The sequence below is a fragment of the Eulemur rufifrons genome, chromosome 24, assembly GCF_041146395.1.
Source record: "Eulemur rufifrons isolate Redbay chromosome 24, OSU_ERuf_1, whole genome shotgun sequence".
Classification (NCBI taxonomy): Eukaryota; Metazoa; Chordata; class Mammalia; order Primates; family Lemuridae; genus Eulemur; species Eulemur rufifrons.
In genome coordinates, this window is record NC_091006.1 from 23,882,563 (window position 1) to 23,910,505 (window position 27,943).

The 27,943-nt window shown below is 36.0% G+C and overlaps 2 protein-coding genes across 5 annotated transcripts in view; both read left to right on the plus strand.

The window, feature by feature from the left end:
* The window catches only part of LOC138374859 (UDP-glucuronosyltransferase 2B4-like), a 68,222-nt gene that overhangs the window by 33,251 nt on the left and 7,028 nt on the right, over positions 1-27,943 (plus strand). The window contains exons 3-4 of the mRNA XM_069458064.1: positions 24,156-24,936; positions 26,751-26,899. Coding sequence (XP_069314165.1) covers positions 24,156-24,936; positions 26,751-26,899 — 930 coding nt within the window. The remainder of the gene's footprint in view (positions 1-24,155; positions 24,937-26,750; positions 26,900-27,943) is intronic.
* On the plus strand, positions 6,067-22,590 carry LOC138374862 (UDP-glucuronosyltransferase 2B4-like). Of its 4 annotated transcripts, none has more exons than XM_069458073.1 (7): positions 6,068-6,315; positions 6,559-6,828; positions 8,160-8,308; positions 11,435-11,566; positions 13,520-13,607; positions 14,510-14,729; positions 18,179-22,589. In XM_069458073.1, exons 1-7 carry the CDS (start codon positions 6,105-6,107, stop codon positions 18,456-18,458), a joined length of 1,350 nt encoding a protein of 449 aa, XP_069314174.1. In that variant the 5' UTR covers positions 6,068-6,104; the 3' UTR covers positions 18,459-22,589. The 4 variants fall into 4 exon arrangements, with proteins under 4 accessions (XP_069314173.1, XP_069314174.1, XP_069314175.1 ...); XM_069458075.1 differs by having other exon boundaries at positions 6,069-6,417; positions 6,769-6,828; XM_069458072.1 differs by having other exon boundaries at positions 6,067-6,828.

Consider the following 27,943-nt stretch of genomic DNA (forward strand, 5'->3'; position numbering starts at 1 on the left):
AATTGCTAGAAAACCAGTGCTGTGGGACATAATTTGAAATCCCTTCTACAGTGAAGGATAATTTATTGCATCTGGCCCCTCCCACAACTAAAAAATAAATAATGCCTTGTGGGCCTCCAGGTATTGCAGGAAACATATTCTTCTTTAGTTATGTTATTCCAGCCTTTTTGCCAAGTGATCTAAAATATTTGAGTTTTTATCATGGCCAAGAGGAGAGAGTTCTGGAGCACATGCAGACTGCTCTGCCACGTGAGCCAAGATTCAGCAGATCCATTGGAGCTTCAAGTGATGCTGACAGACAAGGATGCTATTTGGAGCTTTGGCTAGCCCATCCATAAATCACAGCATAGGCATTTAAAATTTTAGAGCAAAGCCTTGCTATTCTTCACAGATAACTACTCTTCTTTTGAGGGATACTTTTAGGCCTGTTAATGGATCTTAGTGGAAACTAAGCACTTAACCTTAAGCCATCAATTAGCCATGTGAGCTGCCCATCCTGAAGAGTGGCAATGGCCCCATGTTTATGAAATTTACTAGTCCTACCATATTTTCCACCATTCTGAATGGGGAACATTAGAATAGCTTTATGAAGACAGTGCCAGCTGGGTGACACACTTGTATGTATGCATGTATGTGTGCGTGTCTGTGTGTATGTGTGTGTGTGTTTACAAAAGATAACTAAGTGCTGGATTGATGAATGTACACATGTACACTCAGGATATGTCCTACATCATTTTATTTATCTTGACTCTACTAACTTATTAAAAGTTTAGATCATATCACATAACACCCTGATTGTGAAAGTGATGCATTTACAATGCATCTTTAACATTAAAAAATGTTTTTAAGCTAAAAATTATCATCCGAATACATAGCATATAAAGACATATTTAATGTGAATAAGGTATTGCAGTCAGATCATGTACTGCTGATAAAAGCTTCTGGTAGCGATAAAAAGTTGTACTTAAACTACAAAAATTTTATAAAAATATGGAGAGACTGTTGCATTTCAAACAAGACCTGTTCCACCCTCCCTACCATTGCCACTCTGGGACAAGATCTTCACCACAGGTTGGCAAAGAGAAGAAAAATTTTGAAATAAATTAAAAAAAAAAAAAAAAACCAGAAAACCTAAATAGACTTACAAGAAAAAGAGATTGAGATTTCCTGGGAAAGGGGTAGAGCGAGACGGCTGAATAGAACCCTTCTGGAATCATCCCCCACAGGAACACCACATTGAACAGCTGTCTATGCAAGAAAGCACCTTCAGAAGTACCAAAAAACAGGTGAGTGAACGCGATAACTGGTTTTAATGTCATACTAAGGAAAGAGGCATTGAAGAGGATAAGAAATACAGTATGGCACTGCCTATTCCACCACTTCTCAATCCCCCAGCAGGGCTGCCCCCAGCAGAGGATCTTTGTGATTGGGGAGAGAGAGTGAAGTAATTATGGGATTTTGCATGAGAAATCAGTGGTGCCCTGTCACAGTGGAAAACAACATAAGGTAGAATTCTGCCAGCACCCACAGAGTGAGCATTTAGACCAGTCCCAGACAAAGGGAATCCTCTGCCTTGGGTATAGGAAAATGACTACAAGCTAACTCCAATGCTGTCTGGCGAAAGTGTCCAGGGCCCAGAATAAATTTGAAAGGCAGTCAGTCCACAAAGACTGCAGTCCTTGTGTAAGTCCTGGTGCTGCACTGGTCTTGGAGCCAGTGCACTATGGGTGCATGTGACCCAGGAGACACCAGCTGTGGCTGCTTAGGGAATGTCTTTCTCACCCCTCCCCCAACTCCAGGCAGAGAAGATCAGAAAGAGACTCCTTCTGCTTGGGAAAAGGAAAGCAAATTGTAGAGGACTTTGTCTTGCACCTTGGTTATCAGCTTAGCCATAATAATAAAAAAATAAGTACCAAGCAGATTCCCAAAGTCCCTGATTCCTGCATGGCATTTCTAGACCCGCCCTGGACCAGAAGAGAACCTGCTGTTCTGAAGTAAAGGAGCTTATCCCGGCAGGATTCACCACCTAATAACTAAAGAGACCTTGGGCCTTGAATAAACATCAGTGGTAGCCAGGCAGTTGTGGCCACAGCATTTGGGAAGACCCAGTACTATTCTGATGTGAGGTGTGACTCTGCACAGTCCCAGATGTGGTGTCCATTGGAGGACTCATTTCACCCCTCTCCCAACTCCAGGAAGCCCAGGCCAGAGAGTGAGACTCCTTCTGTTTGGGGGAAAGTGAGCAAAGAGAGCAAGAGATTTTTCCTGGTAATCCTGTTACTGAAAACTCGACCCCTTTTCCATGAGGCCAAATCAGAAGAATGAGGACAAGCAACTTGCGGCGGAAGGAAAGAAAGTTTACTTTGTAAAGGAGAAAAAAAAAACTAGACCTCACATCAAAATCCCAAACTTCCTGAACATGGGCAAAAATACAGAGCTTTTGAAGAGAGGGTTCTCAGCTTAGGGCAATGACTGTGGTTAACTATTCTAATCATCATATCTCTGCCAGAGGCAAAGCCTGTGACCTCCATGCCACCTGGGAGCTTTATCAAAAGACTTAACCTGCCTTAGGGATGCAGGCCAGGCTGCAGTTCCCAAAAAGAGTGGAAGAAGTTTTAAAGAGACAGAAAATATTTTTTTCTCCACAGACCATTCCCTGTTACAATCCAGGGAAATCTCCTGTATTTTACCCAAGCCCACTGAGGTGGTACCACTAGGAATCTGCAAGAGTCACAGTATTGCTGGGCTTGAGGTGTCCCCTAGTGTTGATAAAGTTGCAGTGGCCAAACATTTAGATCAAAGTCCTAAATTTCCTTTGAATACCTGCAAAGGAGGATGGATATAAACAAGCCCAGACTGTGAATATTAAAATAAATATTATACCTAATTCTTCAAAGCCAAGACATCAATGAACATTCACAAGCATCCAGAACATTCAGGAAAACATGAGCTCACACACACACACACACACACACAAACACACAAAATACTAAATAAGTCACCCGTGACCAATTCTGGATCCTGGAGTGATGAAGATATGTGAATTTTCAGACAGAGAATTCAAAATAGCTATTTTGAGGAAGCTCAATGAACTTTACAACAACACAGAGATGCAATTAAGAAACCTATGAAAGAAATTTAACAAAGATATTGAAGTAATATTTAAAAATCAAGCAGAAATTCTGGAGTTGAAAAAGTCAATTGACCAAATTAAAGAATGCATCAAAGTCTCCTAACATCAGAACTGAGAACAAAATCAAAGACTCAATACCTTTCACAGTAGCAACAACAACAAAAATAAAGTACCTAGGAATATATTTAACTAAGGAGGTAAAAGACCTCTACAGGGAGAAATCTGAAACAACGAGGAAGGAAATAGCAGAGAATGTAAACAGGTGGAAAACCATACAGTGCTCGTGGATCAGCAGAATCAACATTGTTAAAATGTCTATACTGCCCAAAGTGATCTACAGATTCAATGCAATCCCTATTAAAATACCAACATCATTTTTCACAGATATAGAAAAAATAATTTTATGCTTCATATGGAACCAGAGAAGACCCTGTTTAGTGAAAGCAATCCTAGGCAATAAGAACAAAGTGGTAAGTATCAATTTACCAGACTTCAAACTATGCTACAAGGCTATAGTAATTAAAACAGCTTGGTTTTGGCACAAGAACAGGGACATTGACCAGTGGAGCAGAAAGGAGAACTCAGATATAAAACCACCCTCATATAGCCATCTAATCTATGACAAAGCAGACAAAAACATACACTGAGGAAAAGAATCCTCATTCAATAAATGGTGCTGGGAAAACTGGATACCCACATATAGAAGACTGAAACAGGATCCACACTTTTCATGTCTCACAAAAGTCAACTCACGGTGGGTAACAGACTTAAACCTAAGATGTGAAACTATTAGGATTCTAGAAGAAAATGTGGGAAAAACTCTTATAGACATTGGCCTAGGCAAAGAATTTATGAGGAAGACCCCCAAAGGCAATCACATCAACAACAAAAATAAATAAATGGGACCTGATCAAATTAAAAAGCTTCTGCACAGCCAAAGAAACTATCACGAAAGCAAACAGACAACCTACAGAAATTGAAAACCTGGACTCCAACTCCTGGACTCAAGCCATCCTCCCACCTCAGCCTACCAAGTAGCTAAGACTACAAGTGCATGGCACCACACTTGGCTAATTTTTTGTTTATTTATTTTCTGGAGACATGGTTTCACTATGTATCCCAGTCTGGTCTAGAAATTCTGGTCTCAAGTGATCCTCCTGCCTTGGCCTCTCAAAGTGCTGGGAATATAGGCCTGAGCCATAATGCCTGATCACATTTCTGGCTTTTGGCAATACTGATGAAATCATTTAATGGAAAAAGAGCACATTATTTAACAAAAGCTGCTGGGAAAACAGATTATCCACATACAAAAAATAAAGTCAAACCTCCTTCAAATCATTTAGAAAAATTAACTCAAAATAGATAAAAAAAAATTAAGTCTAAGTACTAGAAGTATACAACTCTAAAAATAAAACATAGAGATTAATCTTTGTGACCTTGGATATGCTATCAGTTTCTTAGATATAACACCAAAAGCAAAAGCAACCACATTAAAATTGATAAATTTGATTTCATCAAAATTAGCACTTTTGTGTTTCCAAGAACACCATCAAGAAAGTGAAAAGAAAAGACCAGAACTAGACAATATATTTGCAAATTGTGTGTCTAATGAGGGACAATTACCAAAAATATATTTGAAACTACAACTCAAAAATTAGACAAATAAGTAAATGGGCTAAAGATCTAAATAGAAATTTCTGCCAAGAAATATATACAATAGCTGATAAGCACAAGAAAAAGTCTCAACACCTTTAGAAAATGAGGAAATGTAAAACATGAGATATCACTTTACTCCCACTGGCTATAATCAAAAGATATATAATTAAAAGTGCTTGCAAAGATGTGGAGAAATGGAAACCCTCATACATTGCTGGTGGGAATGGAAAATGGTGTAGGCATTGTGGAAAACAGTCTAGCAATTCCTCAAAAGGATAAACCTACAGGTAGCATATGACCCAGTAATTCTACTTCTAGGCATATACCCAAGAGAAATCAAAATATGTCCATACAAAGCTTGTACATGAATGATAATAAACAATCAACATTATAATGATGTGAATACACAGTAAATAACATTCATACATGTTAATAAATACCTTTTGGCTCTCATAAAAGCCAAAATTGAATGAAATCAATGTCTATTAATTGATAAATGAATAAATAAAATGTGCATATCCACATGATAGAATACTATTTGGCAATAAAGAGGAATGAAATCCCTATACAAGGAATAAAATGGATGACCCTTTTTAAACCTTATGCTAAGTGAAAAATGCAACTTATGAAGGATGACATAATTTATTATTGCATTTATCAAATTGTATGGAAAAAGAAAATTTATGGACACAGAAATTAAATTAGTGGTTGCTTAGGGCAGGAGGGATGGAGAAATGCAGGGTGGGGAGATAAAAGCTAAAGTACACAGGGATTCTTTTAGGGAGATAAAACTTTGTTGTAGTGGATGCATTCAGTGAGTGTCTTATGAAACACTTAATTTTAATCAATAATTGGTTAATCATATGGTATATACATAGCATATCAACAAAGTTTTACAAACAAAATCTTTGAACCATGATATACAAGAAATACTGACTCAGATATATAATTGCTTTATTTCTAGTTCTGTCTCAAGGGACTGCAGACACAGAAGCCTCTATCTTGCCACTATTTTTGACAGTACTCTAACATATACTACATAAGATGGATTACTTGCACATGCCAGGTCATCAAAATTAGCTGCATTATAGCACTTATAAACATGAAAGGGACATTAAACACACTTGAGTAAATATGAGCTCATCTACCTTTGGCTTATCCACTTACAAACCACATGCTCACATTGTTTAAATAATGTATTTACTTTTAACTATATAAGTTAAATTTTAACTTGATTGATTTATCCTTACTTATAAGCATGAGAAATGACAGAAAGGACCAGCAACTGGAATAAAAAGCATTGCATTTCACCAGGATGGCTACGAAATTGGCTTCAGTTCTCCTGCTCATACAACTGAGTGGTTACTTTAGCTCTGGGACTTGTGGAAAGGTGCTGGTGTGGCCCACAGAATACAGCCACTGGATGAATATGAAGACAATCCTGGATGAACTTGTCCAGAGAGGACATGAGGTGACTGTATTGACACATTCTCTTTCCGTTCTCGTGGATCCGAAAAAAGCAGCTGGTATTAAATTTGAAGTTTTTCCTACATCTTTTACTAAAAGTGATTTTGAAGATGTTATGATTCAACTGGTCGATAAATGGACATATGATATTCCAAAAGCTACATTTTGGTCACATTTTTCACAAATAGAGGAAATCATGTGGGAATTTTCTGAAATTGTGAAAAAGCTCTGTGAAAATGTTGTTTTAAACAAGAAACTTATGACAAGGCTACAAGAGTCAAAGTTTGATTTGGTTCTTGCAGATGCCATTGATCCCTGTGGTGAGCTACTGGCTGAGATACTTAAAACACCCCTTGTGTATAGTCTCCGCTTCTCTCCTGGCTACGCATTTGAGAAGCATGGTGGAGGACTTCTAGTCCCTCCTTCCTACGTACCTGCAGTTATGTCAGAATTAAGTGATCAAATGACATTCATGGAGAGGGTAAAAAATATGATATACGTGCTTTATTTTGATTTTTGGTTCCAAACAATTAATTTGAAGAAGTGGGATCAGTTCTACAGTGAAGTACTAGGTAAGTCATGTTTTTAACTGGTGTTTGTTAATTCCTATCTTTCCTTATGCCTTGGAAGATGAGCTTGTATGACTATGAATCAGACAATTGTGTGTTTTATAAAAGTAATTATGAAATGAAAATATAAGATGATCTGTCAATCTCACAAATATTATGGAAAAATCATATAGGATCAGTTAGAACCTTGTGGCCACTGCTTCTACAGTACACCCATGAAGTCATGAATATGCAAATTAAAGCACTTGGTATTTCTTTAAGCAATCTAGTATCTACTTTATTACACATTTTTTTCAACTCTAACAAAAGTGAATGGACACATCAAGAAACATCTTGATGAAGGCAGATGTGTAGATTGAGAAGTTAAACATTGTTCTAGCACAGCTATTAATGTAGCTTTGAGGAAGTTGTTTCTCCTTATGTACCTTAATTTTCTTATTTAGAAATTAAAGTATTTTTTCTGTATAACCAAAAGAATTCCTTCAGAGTTGAGAGAGGTCTATCTCAGAAACAAACAACTACAATTTGAGGTTTCCAATGTTTCTACCTTCCTTCACTATGGGCTTGGAGATTATCTGTTTTAATGCCTAAAATCTTACTGATGTGTGAACATCCAAGTTTGTGTCTATAATTTATTAAATTTTATGTCTACATTAAGTAAAATATGAGCCAAATGAAGGGGTAGCAAATTCTATACTTTTCTATAATTTTTAAAGAATTCTAGCTTCCATGTGTAAATATTATGTATTTATTCTTAAAATAATAATATTATTAAGATCTTCACATGAACCCAAAGAAGTAGTATGTACAAGAATTTCAACCATATTTTCTGAAAAACTCTTTATATATTTGGAGAACCAAGGATCATGAGACTACCTTCATAAATTGTTGAAACTCTATTCAGTACTTATTACAATGAAGATTTTTATGTGTTTTGTAGGATTAATTGATAGCAGAGCTGAAAGATATGTGTAAATGTATGTTTGTTAGTACAACAGCTTTAGAAAATAAACAAATGCATGAGTAATTCCAGAGTGGCTTATGTTAATAATTACTGATGATTGTGAATATACTGATGTAATATTAGAGACACTGTTCTCTAAAAATTCTCCTAGCACTTTGCTTTTCTTATACAAACCTAGGTGCAACATATGTAGTGCATGGGAATTAAATCATGCCTATATATCAATATGTGTATGTGTTTGTTTTATCAAAGCACAAACACTTTATATATCTTAGGCTACATTATTCCAACTCCTTTCAGGAAATTACTTTTCTATTCTCATGACAACTCTCTTGTGTCCTCTATGTTTTCTTTTCTTTCTCCCATTCAGGCAGACCCACTACGTTCTATGAGACAATGAATAAAGCTGATATGTGGCTTATTCGAACCTACTGGGATTTTGAATTTCCTCGCCCATTCTTACCAAATTTTCATTTCGTTGGAGGACTCCATTGCAAACCTGCCAAACCACTGCCTAAGGTGAATATATTCCTATTTGTTTTGTTTTGTTTATTATTGTAAGAGTTGAGGCCATTATTCTAGCTTAAAAGGAACACCGTTCCTCACCAATATAAAGGTGTTCCCAAAATATTGACAGCAAAACTTAATGTTTACTTGTTTCACTCCAGCATTGAAATCATTCCTCACTGAGACCTCCGAGTTTTACCTCTTAGAGCATAAAAGGGATGGTTTACCTTGTCAGAGCAGGTGTTTCCTGCCTTAGGCCAAGTCTGTAGGATACCTCAATAAAGTTCCCTGAGGAAACTTTTTGTCTGGACATCATAATTGCCTAACAGAGAAGTTCAGAGTAAATGTACAGTCCATATATAATAAAGATCAAATAAATTCTATTAATTGTATCTCAAAAGTGACCTTAATTTTGAGTTACAAAAGAATTCTGCCAGCATATAAAATAATATTCCATATGATGGAACACAAGAACCCAATATATTCTATTGTGATATCATACTTTTAACACAAAAGGAAAAGTAAGCTTTTTAGTGCACTACCATATTAATGTAATATCTTGAGATATTTTTTGTCTACCTTTTTATTAGCACCAACATAAAACTGAAATCTTATTCAAAGATAAAATCCAAAATTTATGTTAAATGTAAATTGCTTATGGTAATTTTCACAAGAGACAAAAGGAGAGGTAAGATTAATGAAAATTCTGTGCACTCTAACCCTATTAATAAATTTCCCCATTTACTTTAAGGGAAGATGATAATGCCAGTAAGAAGGGAAGAGAGTAGGAGAAGGAGGATAAGGAACAGGAAAACTAGTAGTAAAATAATGATAAATACTAATACTAGCCATTGCTACTAACTTGCATAATGATTTGAATTCAAGTCAATAGTTGTGAAATGTGTTCTCTAATTATTATATAAAGTAATTATTCCTACAAATTGCTAACTTTTCCATTACATATTAAGTTCTGAGATAATACCTGTGTATTTTAAAATTTTAAGACATTCGGCAAAATATATCAAGCGTTTTAAAAATGCATATAGCTGTTGGTTTCAAAGTATATGTTTATGAAAGTATATAAATCAAAAATAAATCAAGGTGGGCAGATTCAATATTTGTGGCAGATATTCATAAAATTAATACTGGAAGTAGTTTAAATATCTTATATTAAAGGAAGATTAAAAACTTATCCTATGTTCATACCATATTACTACAATAATTTTACCAAAAAATAATTAATCACCCATAATGCAAGTTTTTTGGGAAACTGAGGGGCAAAATGATAAAGAGAATAAGATCACAATTTTTTCTATGATTTCAATTTATATACAATAAGATTAAAATCTTCTAAACATACGTCACATAAATACATTGAGTTCTATAAATAAAACAGAAATAATAATGAAAGCACATAAACTTTAAATTGGGACTATCTGTATACAGAGAGTTTGGGTGAAACTCAATATCTTTTTCTTAATTTTTCATACTATTACAAAATTTCTTACATTGATCTTATATTGTTTTTATAAAGGTGTCACAGAGTGAGATCAGTAATGAATCTGTAAAGAGAAGTTGTATTACTTCAGACTGAGTGAACGAAGGTTTTTATAGGCAGTCAGCCAGTGAGACAAAACATTGAACACAAGTTACATGAAATGTGGCTTCAGGTAACTTGAATCACACAGAATACCTGGATGTCCCATATATTACATGGAATAGTGTTAAAAGTGCAGTGACTCTCCTATTAAAACTGATGTCATTGGTTAAGACTATTTTTTTTGCGAACAACTGTTTTAAATATATAGTTCATCCCAAAGATTAACATATGGAAGTTTACTTGTTATGTAGAAAGACATTGATCATTATTTTGCAGAGAGAAAGAAACAAGGAATTTAATACGAAAGGAACAACAACAAAAAAAGAGTATATGATTTGGATGAGATGTACAGGAAACACTTGGTTCTACATTTCTTTTTGTAGTTTCTCCTCTTTGCTTTTTTTCGGGGGGGCGGGGGATGGTTGGTTGTTTTCTTTGGTGGGAGAATACATTGAATAGTTAAGAATATTCCTATATATAAAGTATTAAAATTTAAAAATTGGCACAGAATGGAAAATACAAGTCAAAATAATTCTCAATCCACTCCAAGCAAGCACATATTCACCAAGAATTTCACATCTTGCCAGTGAACTACTCAGGAGAATCACCCGATCTCCATGACAGAAAGGCCTGGTGGTTCTCTCCAGTGTGGCAAAGGTGCTGTCTGTGGGACACAGGGAGGGGATAATTACAGTCCCTCCCAGGCAGTTATAACAGCACATCAATTTCAAGTGTAATTTCAGAATAAAAAATGTCTCATACCTAAACAATGACCTAGGAAATATGATCATTCAGCTATGTAACTATAGACAATCTACTTCTATATATAAATGGAATCCTTGGAACTATTTCACTAAAATTCTAAACCACAATATCATAATACTGAATAGCAGTGATTATTAGCCTTCACCTATTTTGTGTATGCGTGTGTGGGAAAAGACTGCCAAATTCTGACAAACTTTAAGTGAGGTAGAAAAGATTATAGAACTGAAGAAATGTAGATATAAAATCATTCCAACTCTTAGTAAGATTTCCTCCTTGTAATACTCAGAGAATGACTCCAATGGCTCCAAACCAAAAAAAAAAAAAAAAAATCTACAGAAAAATGCCTGAAATGAACAAAAGTGATTTAGATCTTCAACCATATAGAACTAAAGCCAAATGAAGACACATTTAAAAACTAAATTATAATAGCAAATACAATAATAAATGGAGAGTCTGGGTACAATATTTTCTAGCATTGTCTCTCCCAACTACATTCTAATAGCTCTACTTCATTTCTTCCTCCCACACACATACATACATGCATACACATGCAAACACATATTTGCACAAATACCCACAATAGAAGACATCTATCTCATAATACACATTACTTTCCAAATAAACTTAATGATTAGCTCAGTTAAAAAACAGTCCTTGCTGTAATAATTCCTGATAATACTTGATTTTCTCTTCTTAGATGTTTTTAACAATCTTTTCAAGTATGTTTCTTATACTGATACCTGTTTGTGATGGAACACATTCTTTCTTCACAGGAGATGGAAGACTTTGTCCAGAGCTCTGGAGAAAATGGTGTTGTGGTGTTTTCTCTGGGATCGATGGTCCCTAACATAACAGAAGAAAGGGCCAATGTGATTGCCTCAGCCCTTGCCCAGATCCCACAAAAGGTTAGATAAAGTGCTGATGGTGGACAGCTACTGAATCATTCTGTTAAACTTTGTAAAGTGTATAGCTGCAGAAATTTTCTGTCCTAAACATTATCTGTTAGGATAGCTCTACTTATCTCAGATATCAGCTCAAAAATTAAAATATATATGGAAGATGCCACAGTAGTAAAGAGAAGGGATTTCATTTTCATTAACTTTGTGATCATAACAAATATACTGAAAAGATACAGTGAAGTTTTGATATTATTAAATCTCATGGTATTGAAAGCATGTACACAGAAATCACTAAACTCTGCCCTGTCATTTAATCCTATTGTAACAGACTTCCTGAGGGCACAGTATACACTACAGATATTATCAGAAAGAAGTTAAACTGTAGTGAGTGTCTGCAGTAGCACAAAAACAATAAGCAGATATTGAAAAAAGTCTGCACTGCATTGCAGTTTAGCCTTCCCATGCAATCTGACCATTTATACCTCCTATAAATTTGGAATAAGCCTATTTGGTGTGCTGTTCAGGGTTCTACTCAGAGAAAGGATGGCTTGGGCTGAGAAATCACTACTCCAGGTACCTGCCTAGCCAAGTAGAATCAGAGAAAGAAAAACTTGCCTGCCTTGCTGGACGGGGCCTGGATGGAATGTAAAGATGCAGATGGGATCCTGCCCTTACAGTAGAACCTGTGCATTATAAAACGTGGCCCCACAAGACTCTGATCAAACCACTAGACAAACACCTCCTTTGGATTGAGGAAAGAGCATGGAAGAAAGGAAGGAATCAATCAGAAAGAAGGCATGAATGGGAAGAGGTTCAGATACCCCTTCCATAAGATATAGTAGGACAGTATTTCTCATTATTAATATAAACAATACATTTGCAGCCTATGTGTATTTGTGAATTACTTTTTAAGTTTTCTATCTGACATAGAATTCTCCTAATGACCTGTGCTACATTTTTGCTGAAAATTCAAAATACTTCAACACTAAAATAGAAAGTGGAAGGTAAACACTTCTACATTTTCTTCAGGTTTATAAAGATTGCCTTGCAAGTCTACAATAAGCTTATTTTAGTACTGGGCATGGAAATGGTCAGTTATAGCAGACCATAGGAATCACTGCTGTAGCCTATCATCTAAGTGTTAATGATCTATGAAGCAAAATTTAGCAAAACACAATTTTAGACTTTTTCAACAGCTGTGTTGTTATTCATAAATTGACCACTAGCTCTATTTTTCTACATTCAAAGAATTTTCAAAACTAAAAATAGCAGTGACACTCAATTTTTGTCAAAAATTGCCACTTATACTTTTTCTTGGAAGAAGTACAGTAGCTTATCTTACTGATTATTTTTGTAAATCAACTAATGTCAAACTATAAAGAAATGACTTATATAAAAAGTAGATATAAACAAACTACTACTCATATCACTCAAATGCTTGAGGTGATAGCTACTACAATTATCATGATTTGAATGTTACACATTGTATGCCTGTATGAAGACATCATGTTTACATATGTACAACTATTAAGTGTCTAAGATAATTAAATATAAACATTTAAAAGACGGAATAAACAGAATATTATTAAATTTAGGAAAATGACAGCTAGTAGAAAATACGCAAGTAAAATAAATGCAAACATCGTTACTAATGTATGTGTTTTATACATACATTGTCAATTTCTTAAGCACTTGAATTTACCATTGAAAGTATCATTAGTCTATGTCACTTAAAATTCTGTATATACCAAAGTGATTGTAACCATAAGCATGTGAAATCTGGTTATCGTGTTTACCTTGGAGTTTTATTAGTTCTCATTATTTTACAACCTTGTTCTCATTTTTTATGTTTTATATGGAGGGAATTTAACTAGATGATTGATAACCCCTTTAGAGTTTTACTGTGCCATAACTTCAAAGTTCCACCCATAAAACAAGGTATTTTCTTTACTCTATCAGGTTCTATGGAGATTTGATGGCAAGAAACCAGATACCTTAGGACCCAATACTCAGCTGTACAAGTGGTTGCCCCAGAATGACCTTCTTGGTAAGATACTGGAGAAAAAAATACTGAATATATGATTAACAGCCACTTAGAGTGATAGTAGGTCAACAGCAACTAACATAGTATTTATTTTTGAAAACTCAAAACTAAACCTGACTACTTTATACTTATTTTCAAGCCCTAGGGGGGAAGAATAAACTATAACACTTGGCATTCTGTTACGTACACTCATATTCTTTATGTCCAAAAACAAAGTGTCTTTATATGAGGTGTAATTGCTTCTCAGATAATTTTTCAATACCTTCCTGGGTTGTCTCTCTGTCTCCTATTTCTACAACTGCACCCCTACCCTTTTCCCTACTGCAAGGTTATTCCACATGACACGGAAAAATAACAGTTGCTCTTCTATTACCAGTGACTGCATTTTCTATGGGAATAAATCCCTAGGCTTTATTATAATGTGTTAACACCTTCGCAGGGAAGTGTGGCCTGTCCTTCCTCTGATTTCAGCACTGCTCCCATGACACTCCCTGCTGCCTTGGACACTCTACAAGTCAGACTCAGCGACTGCACTATTTCTTTAGAACATGTGTTTGTTAACATATGCCCAATCTTTTTCTTTTCTTCTTCCTTTTTTTATTTTTCACACATTTTATTTCTTTTATCCAAAATGTGCATTTTCATCTTCTCTGCTTGCTAATCTTGTTTTCATTTTTCCATTCTCAAGTCACACGCCTTTTCTTCCATGCAGGCTTCACTTTCCTCTCCAGCAAAAGTAGGTGCTTCCTCCTCTGAAATCTGACAGCAATTTCAGAGCAATTTCATGGGTATTCTAATCTGTTATCTAGAAAACATTATCACTTTCAGTGTCCTGTAGTGTGCATTTTTCATTTTATTCCTAAGACTTGTAATGAATAATTTTACTGATATTCACCCAATTCTAGGTCATCCAAAAACCAAGGCTTTTATAACTCATGGTGGAGCCAATGGCATCTATGAGGCCATCTACCACGGGGTCCCAATGGTAGGCATTCCTTTGTTTGCGGATCAGCCAGACAACATTGCTCACATGAAGGCCAAGGGAGCAGCTGTTAGAGTGGACTTCAACACAATGTCAAGTACAGATTTGCTCAGTGCTTTGAAGACAGTCATTAATGACCCTATGTGAGTATATTAATTTTTTAGCTACGTGGTATTTATAGATAGGTTCTCTTGTCAACAAGGAAGATGAGATTCATCCCTCTTTAGTACATTAATGGTGAAAGAATTTAAATTACATAACCAATGTGAAATCTGCTTTTATTTTTTACCAGTTCAATGCAATTTCACAGTTGCATTGAACTCTACAAATTTAATGAGTAATCTGTTAGTGCAAAAATCTTCTACATAAAAATAACTTCCCATATGTAGATAAGTATAATGGATGAATTTAAAAAAAAAAAGACAGAATTTAAAGTTAAAAGGAGTAATGAACTTAGAAATATGATAAAATATTTTAATTCAATTCCTAAAATTTCTGAATGTGTTACTTTTTTCTTGCCCCCAAATTTACTTTTATATTATCATCACTTTAATAGGTTTTGATGACATATAACTTACAATGCGTAAAATTCACCTATTTAGAGTATTAAATATAAATATATTTAGTATCTTTAAAGAATCATTAAGCCATCCCAATAATATAATTTTAGAACTTTTTTATCAACCCCAGTGAAATTTCATAGGGCATAGACATCTTTTGCAATAAGCCCCTAACCCCAGGTAAATATCAATTTATTTTTGTCTCTGTGGATTACCCCTTCAGAAATCAGACATAAATGGAATCATACAATTTATGGTGTTTTGTAAATAGTTTTTTTCACTAGGCATATTGTTTTTAGTTTTATCCATGTTGTTGCATGTATCCATATTTTGTTCCCTTTTATTGCTGTATAATATCCTTTGGTATACGAATGTACCAGAATTAATCCATCCATTTATCAGCTCATGGACATTTTGTTTGTTCCAATTATAAACATTGTCATACACATATTGGTGTGAAAATATGTTTCTTATAATATGGTAGTAGAAATTATTAGTGGAATTGCTGGGCCATATGCCAAATTTTGGTTATGAAAAAATGCCAAATTGTTCTCCAATGCACATGTACCATTTTTCATTGCTACCAGCAGAATAGGAGGGTTTCAATTTCTTCATATTGTTTCCAACACTCCTCATCTCTCTTTTTATTATAGCCATTATAGTGGGTGTAAAGTAGTCTCTCATTAGTCTTAATTTGTACTTCTCTTATGGCTAAAAATATTGAGCATCTCTTCCTGTGCTTACTGGTCATCCACATATCTTCTTTGGAGAAAGTTCTATTTTAATCTTTTGGACATTTTGTTAATTTTAATTTATTTTATTATTGATTTATAAGAATACTTTATATATTATGATAACATCTCTTATCAGATATATGATTTTTAAATATTTTCTTCCATTCTGGATGGGTTGGTTTTATACCTTCTTAATGATACCCTTTGAAGCACAAATTTTTAATTTTGATAAAATAAATCTTTAATAATTAATTGTTTCCATATTCCTCAGGAAATAATTTGGAAAATGTTATGCCTAGACCAGCTACTATCAATTCAGCACTTATTACTACTATCGGTAATATTGCTATATAAGGAAGTATCACCTAAAGGAATACTTTAAAAAAATGGTAAACAATAAGTGATAAGAATACTTTAAAAGAAGGCAACAAAAAATTAGAAAATAAAAATAAAACAGATTGGAAAATTGAAGAGAAAATACAGAATGAGATGTTAGATATAAATGTAAATATACCAGTACTTGTATTAATATAAAATCTAAACAAAGAAAAGACAAAATAATGATTAAGGACATAAAGCCTTTGAAGAACACAATATAAAAGTGTAATCTATGTGACATATGTTTAGATATTTATGTATAGCATATATATGTACATGTATATGTACACATGTGTTTGTGTGTATAAAGTGGAAATACACATTTGTCAAGAATATATATAATAGTTACCTGAACTTACCATATAATAGGTTATAGATCACAACTCAGTAAACTTTTAAAGATTCAAAATCATAAAGATACATGGTCTAGCCATACTACATATGATTTAAAAAGTCAAGGAAATGATAATTAAAAATTTTATATTTAGTAATTAAAAATATACTTTGATAAAATACAGAGTCAACAAAAATATCATAATTATACACACACCCTTATCTCATCAATTCCTCACCCAAATATATAAGAAGCAGAAATCTATAAATATATAAACCTGATGATACATATACTAGAATATTTATACCAGAATTATTAGTAGTGTCCAAAAACATTAGCATCATAATATGTATCAATCGTAATACGAAAAAATAATCTGTAGCGTTTGTCAATCAAGGTTATACTACACAGCAATAAAATTAACAACTGCTATAAAAAGGTAAACACAAATACGGACACACTATATGACTTAATGATATAAATAAGCAAAGCTAATCTATACTGTTAGAAGTCAGGTCACACTTAATTTGAGAATGGGGGTAGTGACTAAAATGGTCTGTGAAAAGGGGACACTACTAGGCAGGTGTGATACCACATAGCATGATCTGAGTAATAGGTACGTTGGCATCTACATAATTTTTGAGTTAATTTTTAGCATTTAAGCGGTTTACTCAGAGTATGTACATTTATCTTATGCATTTCCTATTTAAGGGTTTATTTCAGAAGATATACAACATATTTTAAAACTCTAAGATCAAAATCAAAAATAACCACACTAAAAAAGAGGAAATCCCAGGGGTGCTACCGTACCAGGAAAAGCCTCTCTGACAGTTAACATTTAAGGGGAAGCCTCAAAAAGAGATAGAAGCAACCATTGTTTTGTTTCAGTGAAGGATGTTCCAAGTTAGGGAGAGAGGGGACAAAAAGTTTAAAGGTGGTAAGGTGAGTACACACGTGGTAGCTAAAAGGACAAGAGAAGGACAACTTCCCTGGAAGAGAAGGTGCGTGGGGAAAGGGTTAGGAGATGTTCAGGGACTGACAATGCAGGGTCCTGTAGAATGAAGAACAGATTCTTAATGTGATGAGAATCCAGACGGAAATCTTATTCTCGGAGTGTAATAATATGACACTTGTTTCATAAAAATTCGTTTTGGGTACCGGTTAGGAAACAGAGAGTAGAAGACAGAGAAGTAGAATAGAAACAGAGAGACTTCTCAGGAGGCATTTCAACCACCATGACACAATTCCCTTTGAAAACATCAAGATGATCATTCTCAGATTGCATTTCCACTATCTTACTTACAGCACGTGGAATGGCTCATAATATTTGCTCTGCTAGAAAGATATTAACTTTCCCGCCTGACCTCCCATTTTCCCTTTAAAAAATATATTTAAGAATAATATTCCAATTTAAAGATCAAGCTGTCTATAATGACTCATATTAAAATATTCAAATTCTATGTCAATTTTGTGACATTTCCTTTGAATCATTTGTAGGACACTTTTCAAAAACCTTTCATGAATTTGATATGTTTAGCCAGTAAACTTACTTTCAGTGTTGGAATCTTTATATTTTCTCTTTCCAGGTATAAAGAGAATGCTATGAAATTATCAAGAATTCATCACGATCAGCCCATGAAACCTCTAGACCGAGCAGTCTTCTGGATCGAGTTTGTCATGCGCCACAAAGGAGCCAAACACCTTCGGGTCGCAGCCCACGACCTCACCTGGTTCCAGTACCACTCTCTGGATGTGATTGGGTTCCTGCTGGCCTGTGTGGCAACTGCTATATTCATCTTCACAAAGTGTTGTCTGTTTTTTTGGCGGATGTTTGCTACAGCAGGAAAGAAGGAAAAAAGGGAGTAATCAAGGCCTGAAGCTGGAATCCCTGATAGATGGGGGTCCTCCAGTTTATTCAAGAAAGAAGAGTTTGTGGGTAAGATTCCCAACCTTCTGCGACCACTTGACTTTTCACAATTTAGTTTGTCAAATCAAAGTTTGTTTATGAAATAGTTGATACTTTTTTAAAAGTTAGGAATGCTTTATTGTGAAGTGAAAAGAAAAGCTGGGGAAAAATAAAAAAATTAAAGATGATATGGGTTTATGTAGACATGTACTATTCTAATTCAGAAATTATATCAAAAATATGTCAACCTTTATCACTTACATATTGTACATGAACATGAGACTACCAAGATATCCTGTCTCAGTATTAATATTGTTTTACAGATGCTTAGAAGTCTTTACTTCATTTTAGTACAGTATTTGTTAGTTTTAACTTCTGTTGAAAACTATTCAATAATTAGAATTGCATAAAAACACTTACCAGAGAGAAACAGGCATAGATGACCTACCTGACTCATTGGTCACCAGATCATCCTAAATAGGAGAATAAGTTTCAGGGAAGAAATCATAGCCCAGGTGAAATATGTGGGAAAGGTACCAGAACCTACCCTTACTGGAGGTCACACGGAAAGAAGTTGTGGAGCAGAACAAAAAAAAGAAAGGTTTTGGCAGAGCCTAATGATTGAGGGTTTGAGCGCCTAGTGGAAGAGGAAGGTGGGAGTGTTTACTTTTCCTCCCCTCCTATCTGTGCCAGTCTTCCAGCTCCCAATCTGTCAGAGAGCCCTTCTACCCTGACAAATCCAGGACCTGCTGCCATCACTGAACTGAGGGCTTCTTGGGAGCAGACCAGTGGGCTGTGGGCCCATGTAGGGTTGCTTCCCCCACCACATTCTCCATCTGAGATGGCAGGTGCCATAGCGCCTGCACACAGGCTGGGGGCCTCTGTCTTGTGGGGGAAGTCACAGCCCCTCAGTCTCCCTTTTACTGGATCCCACACCAACATTCCCAAGAACCCCTTTGGACTGAGATAAACTCAAAGGAACAGGGAAAGGCAGGAGAGCAACAGTATTCCTGGAGTTCTCACCTGGGCAAGCTGCCTCAATGGGACTGGGAAGTGCCACAGTTGCTTTTTAAGGACAGAGGAAGACAGAATGCACACTCTCCTGCACCAGAGAGCTTCTGGCTCATGATGCAAAGTTGTCTGCACCCCGAACAGTAGAGACATGAGTGCAGAGAAGTCTATAGGGTAGGAGAGTGACCCTACCCCAGAGCAGAAGCAGCACCAGAACCCAAGAAGAGGTGTGGAGACAAGAACCTCCCTCTTCCAACAACCCAATTCTGTGGACATAGCTGCCTCAGCTCCCAAGTGTGAGCTTCTGGCACAGGTGAGCTGTGGGATGGCCAGTTCTAGGCTTGAATTGGGGGGAACATCCCCAGTAGTACTCTGCTCACTGTGCCTGGGCTCTGCCTAGAGGGTGAGGTCATTTCCCCTCCTTCATGGCTAGGCAGTATTTCACTAGCAGTCCTGATCTGGGAATCTGAGCCCTGGGTCTCTACATTGCTCAGTCCACAGACAGTGCCCCATCATTCAGCACTCATTCAGACCATGCAGCCTTGGGGAATGATGGCACCTGGAGGAACTGTAGATCTTCTGGAGCCTGGGCATTTAGGCCAGGTTACTTTCAGCTGAGAGAAGAGTGCACTACGTCAGAGGGTCCCTAAATGCAAAGTGGAGCAACTCACCAGCTCCCCACCATTTGGAGCCTTCTCCTCCTCCTCCCCTCTCTTGGCCACTGCTGTTCAGGCATATGCAGCTGAAGGGATGTTTCCATTCTGGACTGGTCTGTGTTTCACAGGGGATGATTAGGCCAGGGCCCTTGGAAGTAGCTGCCCTGCCTCTAACAGAACACCTGTCACACACAGGCTTCCGTGGAGCTTGGGACTCACTTGTATGCCTCTAAGAAGCCACAGCAAGTGCTTTTGTATGCCACAAGGTCAAAATCTACTACCTCCCATGGGGGAAGGTGGGGTTGCCAGTTCTCTCCCTCAGCTGCCTGTGTCTTCTGGGAGGAGCCTCCCACCCCTGTAGGCAATTACTTGACATGACTACACCTCACCTCCTAGAGCATTTCAGCCACAACCAAGAGCCAGTCTGGTAGAATTGTGGACAGGAGGTTAAGGTGAATTCAGCACCTCTGCTACAGTTAGACAACGGTGGGAGCTGGGAATCTGGGTGCTTTCGTGGTCCTGAAGGACAGAGACTCATGACACAGCCAAGACAGAAAGTTGAAAGCATCTTCTACATCCCACAGCTGCCTGCCTCTGCTAACCTCTTCAAGAGGCGCCCGCCTCTTCTGTCCCAGGCACCCAGCGCATCTACCTTTCTCTTGCTTGAGTATAATCCTGAAGCAAGAGATCATCCAACCCATCACTATCACAGCCAGCACCTGAACCCCAGGAGTTTTGAGAGCAAGTTTGCCAGCTTGGTATCCATCTAGTCCCCCCAGGATTCACGCACAGCATCTAGAGGCCTGGGAACTGGGGATTCCCTAACCTAGTCCACCAATGGCAGCTGAACACTCTGCCAAGGGTTTGAAGTCCAAAAGATACAAATTTCCAGCAACACCAAAGTTAGTACCTACCAGCATGAGTGAAACTTCAGATTACCTCTCCTTCTTTACACTGAGCAACAGAAATCCTTGCGGAGAACAGGTGAACTCCAAACCTATGTGTTTAGTCTGAGGAAAGAGGTTTCAGAAAAAAAAAAGCCAGGATAACTGCTCTGGGAACTGCAGGCTGTTTCAACACCCCCAGATGATCGCACTAGGCCTCCAGCCAGGGACTGCAACCTAAAAAGAGTTTTAGAAATGTCAGTTATGGAATTAAAAACGTGTATCACAAGTAAGATCAATGGATTTGATAAGAAGCTTGAAAACCAACAAAAAGAAATAAAAAATTAATGCAGGGGCCAGGCGCGGTGGCTCACGTCTGTAATCCTAGCCCTCTGAGAGGCCGAGGCGGGTGGATCGCTCAAGCTCAGGAGTTGGAGACCAGCCTGAGCAAGAGTGAGACCTCGTCTCTACTAAAAATAGAATGAAATTATCTGGCCAACTAAAAATACATATAGAAAAAATTAGCCGGGCATGGTGGCGCATGCCTGTAGTCCCAGCTACTCAGGAGGCTGAGGCAGGAGGATCGCTTGAACCCAGGAGTTTGAGGTTGCTGTGAGCTAGGCTGATGCAACGGCACTCACTCTAGCCCAGGCAACAGAGCGAGATTCTGCTTCAAAAAAAGAAAAAAAAAAAAATTAATGCAGGACCTAAATTAAAAATTTAGTAATAAGATACATTTTTTAAAATATGATCAGAATTCTCAGAAATGTGAGTCATTTAGGGAATTTCAAAATACAGTGGAAAGTTTTAACAAGAAACTAAACTGAGCAGAAGAAATAATTTCAGGGCTTGAAGAATAGGCTTTTGAATAAATCCAGTCAGTCAAAAATAAAGAAAAAAAAGCATAGAATTATTTTTTACAGATCTGCAAAAAATAACATTGGTACTTTAATAGGGATTGTACTGAATCTGTAAATCACTTTGGGTAGTATAGACACTTTAACAATGGTGATTCTGACAATCCATGAACATGATATGTTTTTCCATTTGTTTATGTTCTCTGCAATTTCCTTCCTTAGTGTTTTGTAATACTCCCAGTAGAGGTCTTTAACCTCCTTGGTTAAATACATTCCTAGGTACTTTATTTTCTTTGTTGCTATTTTGAAAGTTATTGAGTCTTTGATTTCATTCTCAGCTTGAATATTGTTGGTGTAAGGAATGCTACTACTAATTTGTGTACATTGATTTCATAGCCTGAGATGTTTCCGCATTATTTATCAATTCCAGGAGTATCTTGGCAGAATCTTAGTGTTTTTTAGCTATAAAATCATGTCATCAGTGAGTGAGTGTTTGACCTCTTTCTCTGTTTGAATACCCTTCAATACCCTTCACTCACTTGATTGCTCTTGCTGGGACTTCCAGCACTATGTAGAACAGAAGTGAAAACCATGGGCAACCTCATCTAACTCCAGTTCTAAGTAGGAATGCTTTCAGTTTTTTCCTATTCAGTATGGTGTTGGCTGTGGGTTTGTCATGTATGGCTTTTATAATATTGAGGTATGATCCATCTATGCCTATTTTCTTAAGAGTTCTTATCATGAAAGAGTGCTAAATTTTTCCAAATTTTTTTCTACACGTATTCTGTATTCTCTAATAGAATAACCATAATCCAAAAGTTTTGTATACTGCAAAACAAGCTTCATAAATGAAGAAGAAATAAAATATTTCCCAGACAAGCAAACATTGAAGGAATTTGTCACCAGTAGACCTACCCCTACATGAAATGCTCTAAAGTGCTCTAATATGCACCAGTGTAAAACTGAAAAGGGAAAATACACAGCTCCTATAAACCAGTAACTCAAGGGAGAATAAAGAATAACTATTTCAGAATTAATATTTACTGGAATAGTATTCTCACATATCAATATTAATGTCAAATATAGCTGAACTAAATGGCACATTTAAAGGTATAGATTGAGAGAATGGACAAAGAAATCACAACCCATATATCTGCTGCCTCCATGAATCCCATTTATATTGTAAAGGGTGTCATACACTCAAGATAAAGGGGTGGAATAAAATATTCCACCCAAGCGGAAACAAATAAAAATCAGACAGGATTAGCTAATCTTATATAAGATAAAACAGACTTTAAATCAAAAACAGCATAAAAGGAAAAGATGGTCATTATAAAATGATAAAAGGAACCAATCAAAAAGAATATAACAATTTTACATATATATGCACTTAACAGTACAGCTTACATTTGTAAAAAAAAAAAAAAATACTGCTAGACCTAAGCAAAGAAATTGAACAAAATCAATGTCCATGAATTGATAAATGAATAAAAATTGTGTATATTCATGTGATAGAATACTATTTGGCAATAAAAAGGAATGAAGTCTCTATATAAGGGAAACCATGAATGATCCTTTTTAAATATTATGCTAACGGAAAAATGCAACTCGTGAAGGACCACATAGTTATGATTCCATTTACCAAATTGTACAGAAATTGGAAATTTATAGATATAGAAATTAGATTATTGGTTGCTTAGGGCAGGGGGGATGGAGAAATGCAGGGTGGGAAGATAAGAGCTAAAGTGCACAGGTTTCCTTTAGGGAGACAAAACTATTTGTTGTAGTGGATGCACAATTCTCTGAGCACATTTAGGAAACATTAAATTTTAAACAATAATGGTGAATCATATGGTATATACATTACCTATCAACAAAGTTTTACAAAAACAAATCTTTGAACCATAATATTCAAGAAATACTGACTCAACTACTTTGTATCTACTTTATTTCTACTTCTGTATCAAGGGGACTGCACACCAAGGAGCCTCTCATTTGCCACAATTTTTGACACTATTCTAAAATACGTTACGTAAAAAGATTACTTGCACACACAAGGTAATCAAAATTACCTGGATTATGGCACTTATAAACATAAAGGGGACATTAAACACACTTGAGTAAATATGAACTCATCTACCTTTGGTATGTCCACTTGCCAACCACATGCTCAGACTGTTCAGTTAATGTACTTACTTTGACGTGTAGGAGTTAAATTTTAACTTGATTGATTTGTGCTTGGATATAAGCATGAGAAAGGGCAGAAGAGAACAGCAGTTTTAAAAGAAGCATTGCCCTGCACCAGGATGGCTCTGCGATGGACTTCTCTTCTTCTGCTGATGCAACTGAGTGGTTACTTTAGCTCTGGGACTTGTGGAAAGGTGCTGGTGTGGCCCACAGAATACAGCCACTGGATGAATATGAAGACAATCCTGGATGAACTTGTCCAGAGAGGACATGAGGTGACTGTACTGGCATCTTCAGCATCCGTTGTTATTGATCCCAGCAAAACATCTGCAATTAAATTTGAAGTCTATCCTACATCTTTAAGTAAAGATGACTTTGATGGTTCTTTAATGCAACTGTTCCGTAGAGCAATGTATGATCTTCCAAAAGACACATTTTGGTCACATGTTTCAGAAATAGAAGATCTCATGTGGGGATTTTCTGAAGTTATGAGAAAGCTTTGTAAAGATGCAGTTTTAAACAAGAAACTTATGACAAAGCTACAAGAATCAAAGTTTGATGTCGTTCTTGCAGATGCCGTCGGTTTCTGTGCTGACATGCTGGCTGAGATACTTAAAACACCCCTTGTGTATAGTCTCCGCTGTTCTGCTGGCTATACTTTTGAGAAGCATAGTGGAGGACTTCTATTCCCTCCTTCATATGTACCTGTAGTTATGTCACAGTTAACTGATCAAATGACATTCACGGAGAGGATAAAAAATATGATATATGTGCTTTATTATGACTTTTGGTTCCAAGCATATGATGTGAAGAAGTGGGATCAGTTGTACCTTGAAGTACTGGGTGAGTATGTTTTTAATTGGTGGTTATTAATTCCTACTTTTTCTTGTGCCTTGGAAGGTGAGCTTGTATGAATATGAATTCAGAACAGTATATGTTTCATTAATGCAATTATAAAATGAAAATATAGATGATCTATAAATCTCACAAATATTATGGAAACATAATAGAATCAGTTACAACCTTATGGCCATAATTTATACAGGACATGCCAAGAAATCATAAATGTACAAACTAAAGCACTTAGGATTTTTTAAACAATCTCATATCTACTATACTATACATTATTTCATCTCTATACAAGTTAATAGACACATCAAGAAACACATTGATGAACGCAGATGTGAAGATTGAGGAGTTATACATTTTTTCTAGCACAACCATCAATGTACCATTGAAGAACTTGTTTCTCCTTGTGTAACTTATTTAGAAATTAAAATATTTTTGTATATAACCAGAAGGATTCCTTCACAGTTGAGAAACAGGTCTATCTCAGAAATGGGCATCTAAAATTTGAGATTTCCACATTTCTATGTTCCTTCACTAAGGGCTTGGAGATTATCTGGTTGTTTTTTTTTTTTGTTTGTTTGTTTGTTTTGTTTTGTTTTGTTTTTAAAATAGAGATGGGGTCTCACTTTTGCTCAGGCTGGTCTCAAACTCCTGAGCTCAAACGATCCGCCCACCTCGGCCTCCCAGAGTGCTAGGATTACAGGTGTGAGCCACCGCACCCGGGCAAGATTATCTGTTTTAAGGCCTAAAACCTTATGGATGTGTAAACATCCAAGTTTGTGTCTATATTTTATTAAATTAGATAACTACAATAAGTAAAATATGAGCCAAATGAAGGAGTAGCAAAAGCTATCCATTTCTATAATTTTTGAAAATTTCTAGCTGTTCTTCCTAAATATATTTATTAGTGGTAGTATTTTTTTTTTTTTTTTTTTTGAGACAGAGCCTCACTCTGTCTCCTGGGCTAGAGTGCCATGGTGTCAGCCTAGCTCACGGCCACTGCAAACTCCTGGGCTCAAGCAATCCTTCTGCCTCAGCCTCCCGAATAGCTGGGCTACAGGCATGCGCCACCATGTCCGGCTAATTTTTTCTATTTTTAGTAGAGACAGGATCTTGCTCTTGCTCTTGCTCTTGCTCAGGCTGGTCTCAAAATCCTGAGTTCAAGCAATCCTCCCACCTCAGCCTCCCAGAGTGCTAGGATTACAGGCATGAGCTACGACACCTGGCCAAATATATTTATTATTAAAATACTAATATTATTAAGATCGTCACATGAATCAAAAGTAGTAGGTACTAGAATTTCAACGATATATTCAAAAAACTCTTGATACAGTTGTTGAAGCAATATGGAAATAGCTTCATAAATTGTAGATTTAAACTGAGTTCTTATTAGAAGGAATTTTTTATGGGTTTGGTAGGATTAATTGACAGTAGAACTCAAAGGCTTGCTTAAATGTATATTTACTTTCTACTTCAGCTTTAGAAAATAAACAAATGCATGGATAATTCCATAGTGGCTTATATGAATAATTATTGATGATTGTGAATATACTAATCTGAGGTTAGAGACATATCTCCTCTAAAAATTCTCTTAACACTTTGCTTTCCTTATACACACAGATGAGCAACATATATAGTACATAGGATTTAAATTATTCCCGTATCTTCATGTGTGCATATGTTTATCAAAGCTCAAACACTTTATATATCTTTGGCTACGTTATTCCAACTTCTTTCAGGAAATTACTTTTATATTCTCATGACAACTCTCATGTGTCATCTATATTTTCTTTCTTTCTCCCCTTCAGGCAGACCCACTACGTTCTATGAGACAATGAAGAAAGCTGATATGTGGCTTATTCGAACCTACTGGGATTTTGAATTTCCTCGCCCATTCTTACCAAATTTTGATTTCATTGGAGGACTCCATTGCAAACCTGCCAAATCCCTGCCTAAGGTGAACATATTCTGATTTGTTTTGTTTTGTATATTTATTGTAAGCGTTGAAGCTCTTCACCATTATTCCAGCTTAAAAGGAACACTGTTCCTCACCAATATAAAGGTGTCCCAAAATTACTGACAGCAAAACTTAATGTTTACTTGTTTCACTCCAGCATTGAAATCATTCCTCGCTGAGATCCCAGAGTTTTACCTCTTAGAGCATAAAAAGGATGATTTACCTTATCAGAGCAGGTGTTTCCTGCCTTAGGCCAAGTCTGTAGGATACCTCAGTAAAGCTCCCTGGGAAAACTTTTGCCTGAACATCATAATAGCCTGTTAGAGAAGCACAGAAATAATGTATAGTCCATATATAGTATAGACCAAATAAATTCTACAATGTGCGTCTGAAAAGTAACCTTAGATTTAATTTTTAAAAGAATTATGCCAGAATATAAAATAATATTCCTTATCATGGAACATAAGAACCAAATATATTTTACTTTAATATCATACTTTTAAGACTAAAGGAAAAGCAAGCTTTTTTAGTGAACTATTGTATGATCTTTTTTTTGTCTACCTTCTTATTAGCACAGACATAAAATTGAAATCTTATTCATTGATGAAACCTAATATTTATGTTGAATGCAAATTGCTTATGGTAACTTTCACAAGGGACAAAAGGATAAGTAAGATTAATGAAAATTGTGTGCAATCTAACCCTATTAATAAATTTCCCCACATACTTTAAAGGAAGATGATAGTGCCAGTAACAAGGGAAGAGAGCAAAAGAAGGAGGACAAGCAAGGAACAGGATGAATAGTAGTAAAATAGTAATAATTACTAATAATAGCTATTGCTGCTAACTTGCATGATGACTTAGATTCATGTCAATACTTGTGAAATGTATTCTCTAATTATTTTATAAAGTAATTGTTCCCACAAATTGCTTACTTTTCCATTAAATACTAAGTTCTGAGATTCTACTTGTGTATTTCAAAATAGAAAGTCATACAGCAAAATATATTAAGCAGTTTAAAAATGCATATAGCTGTTAGTTTCA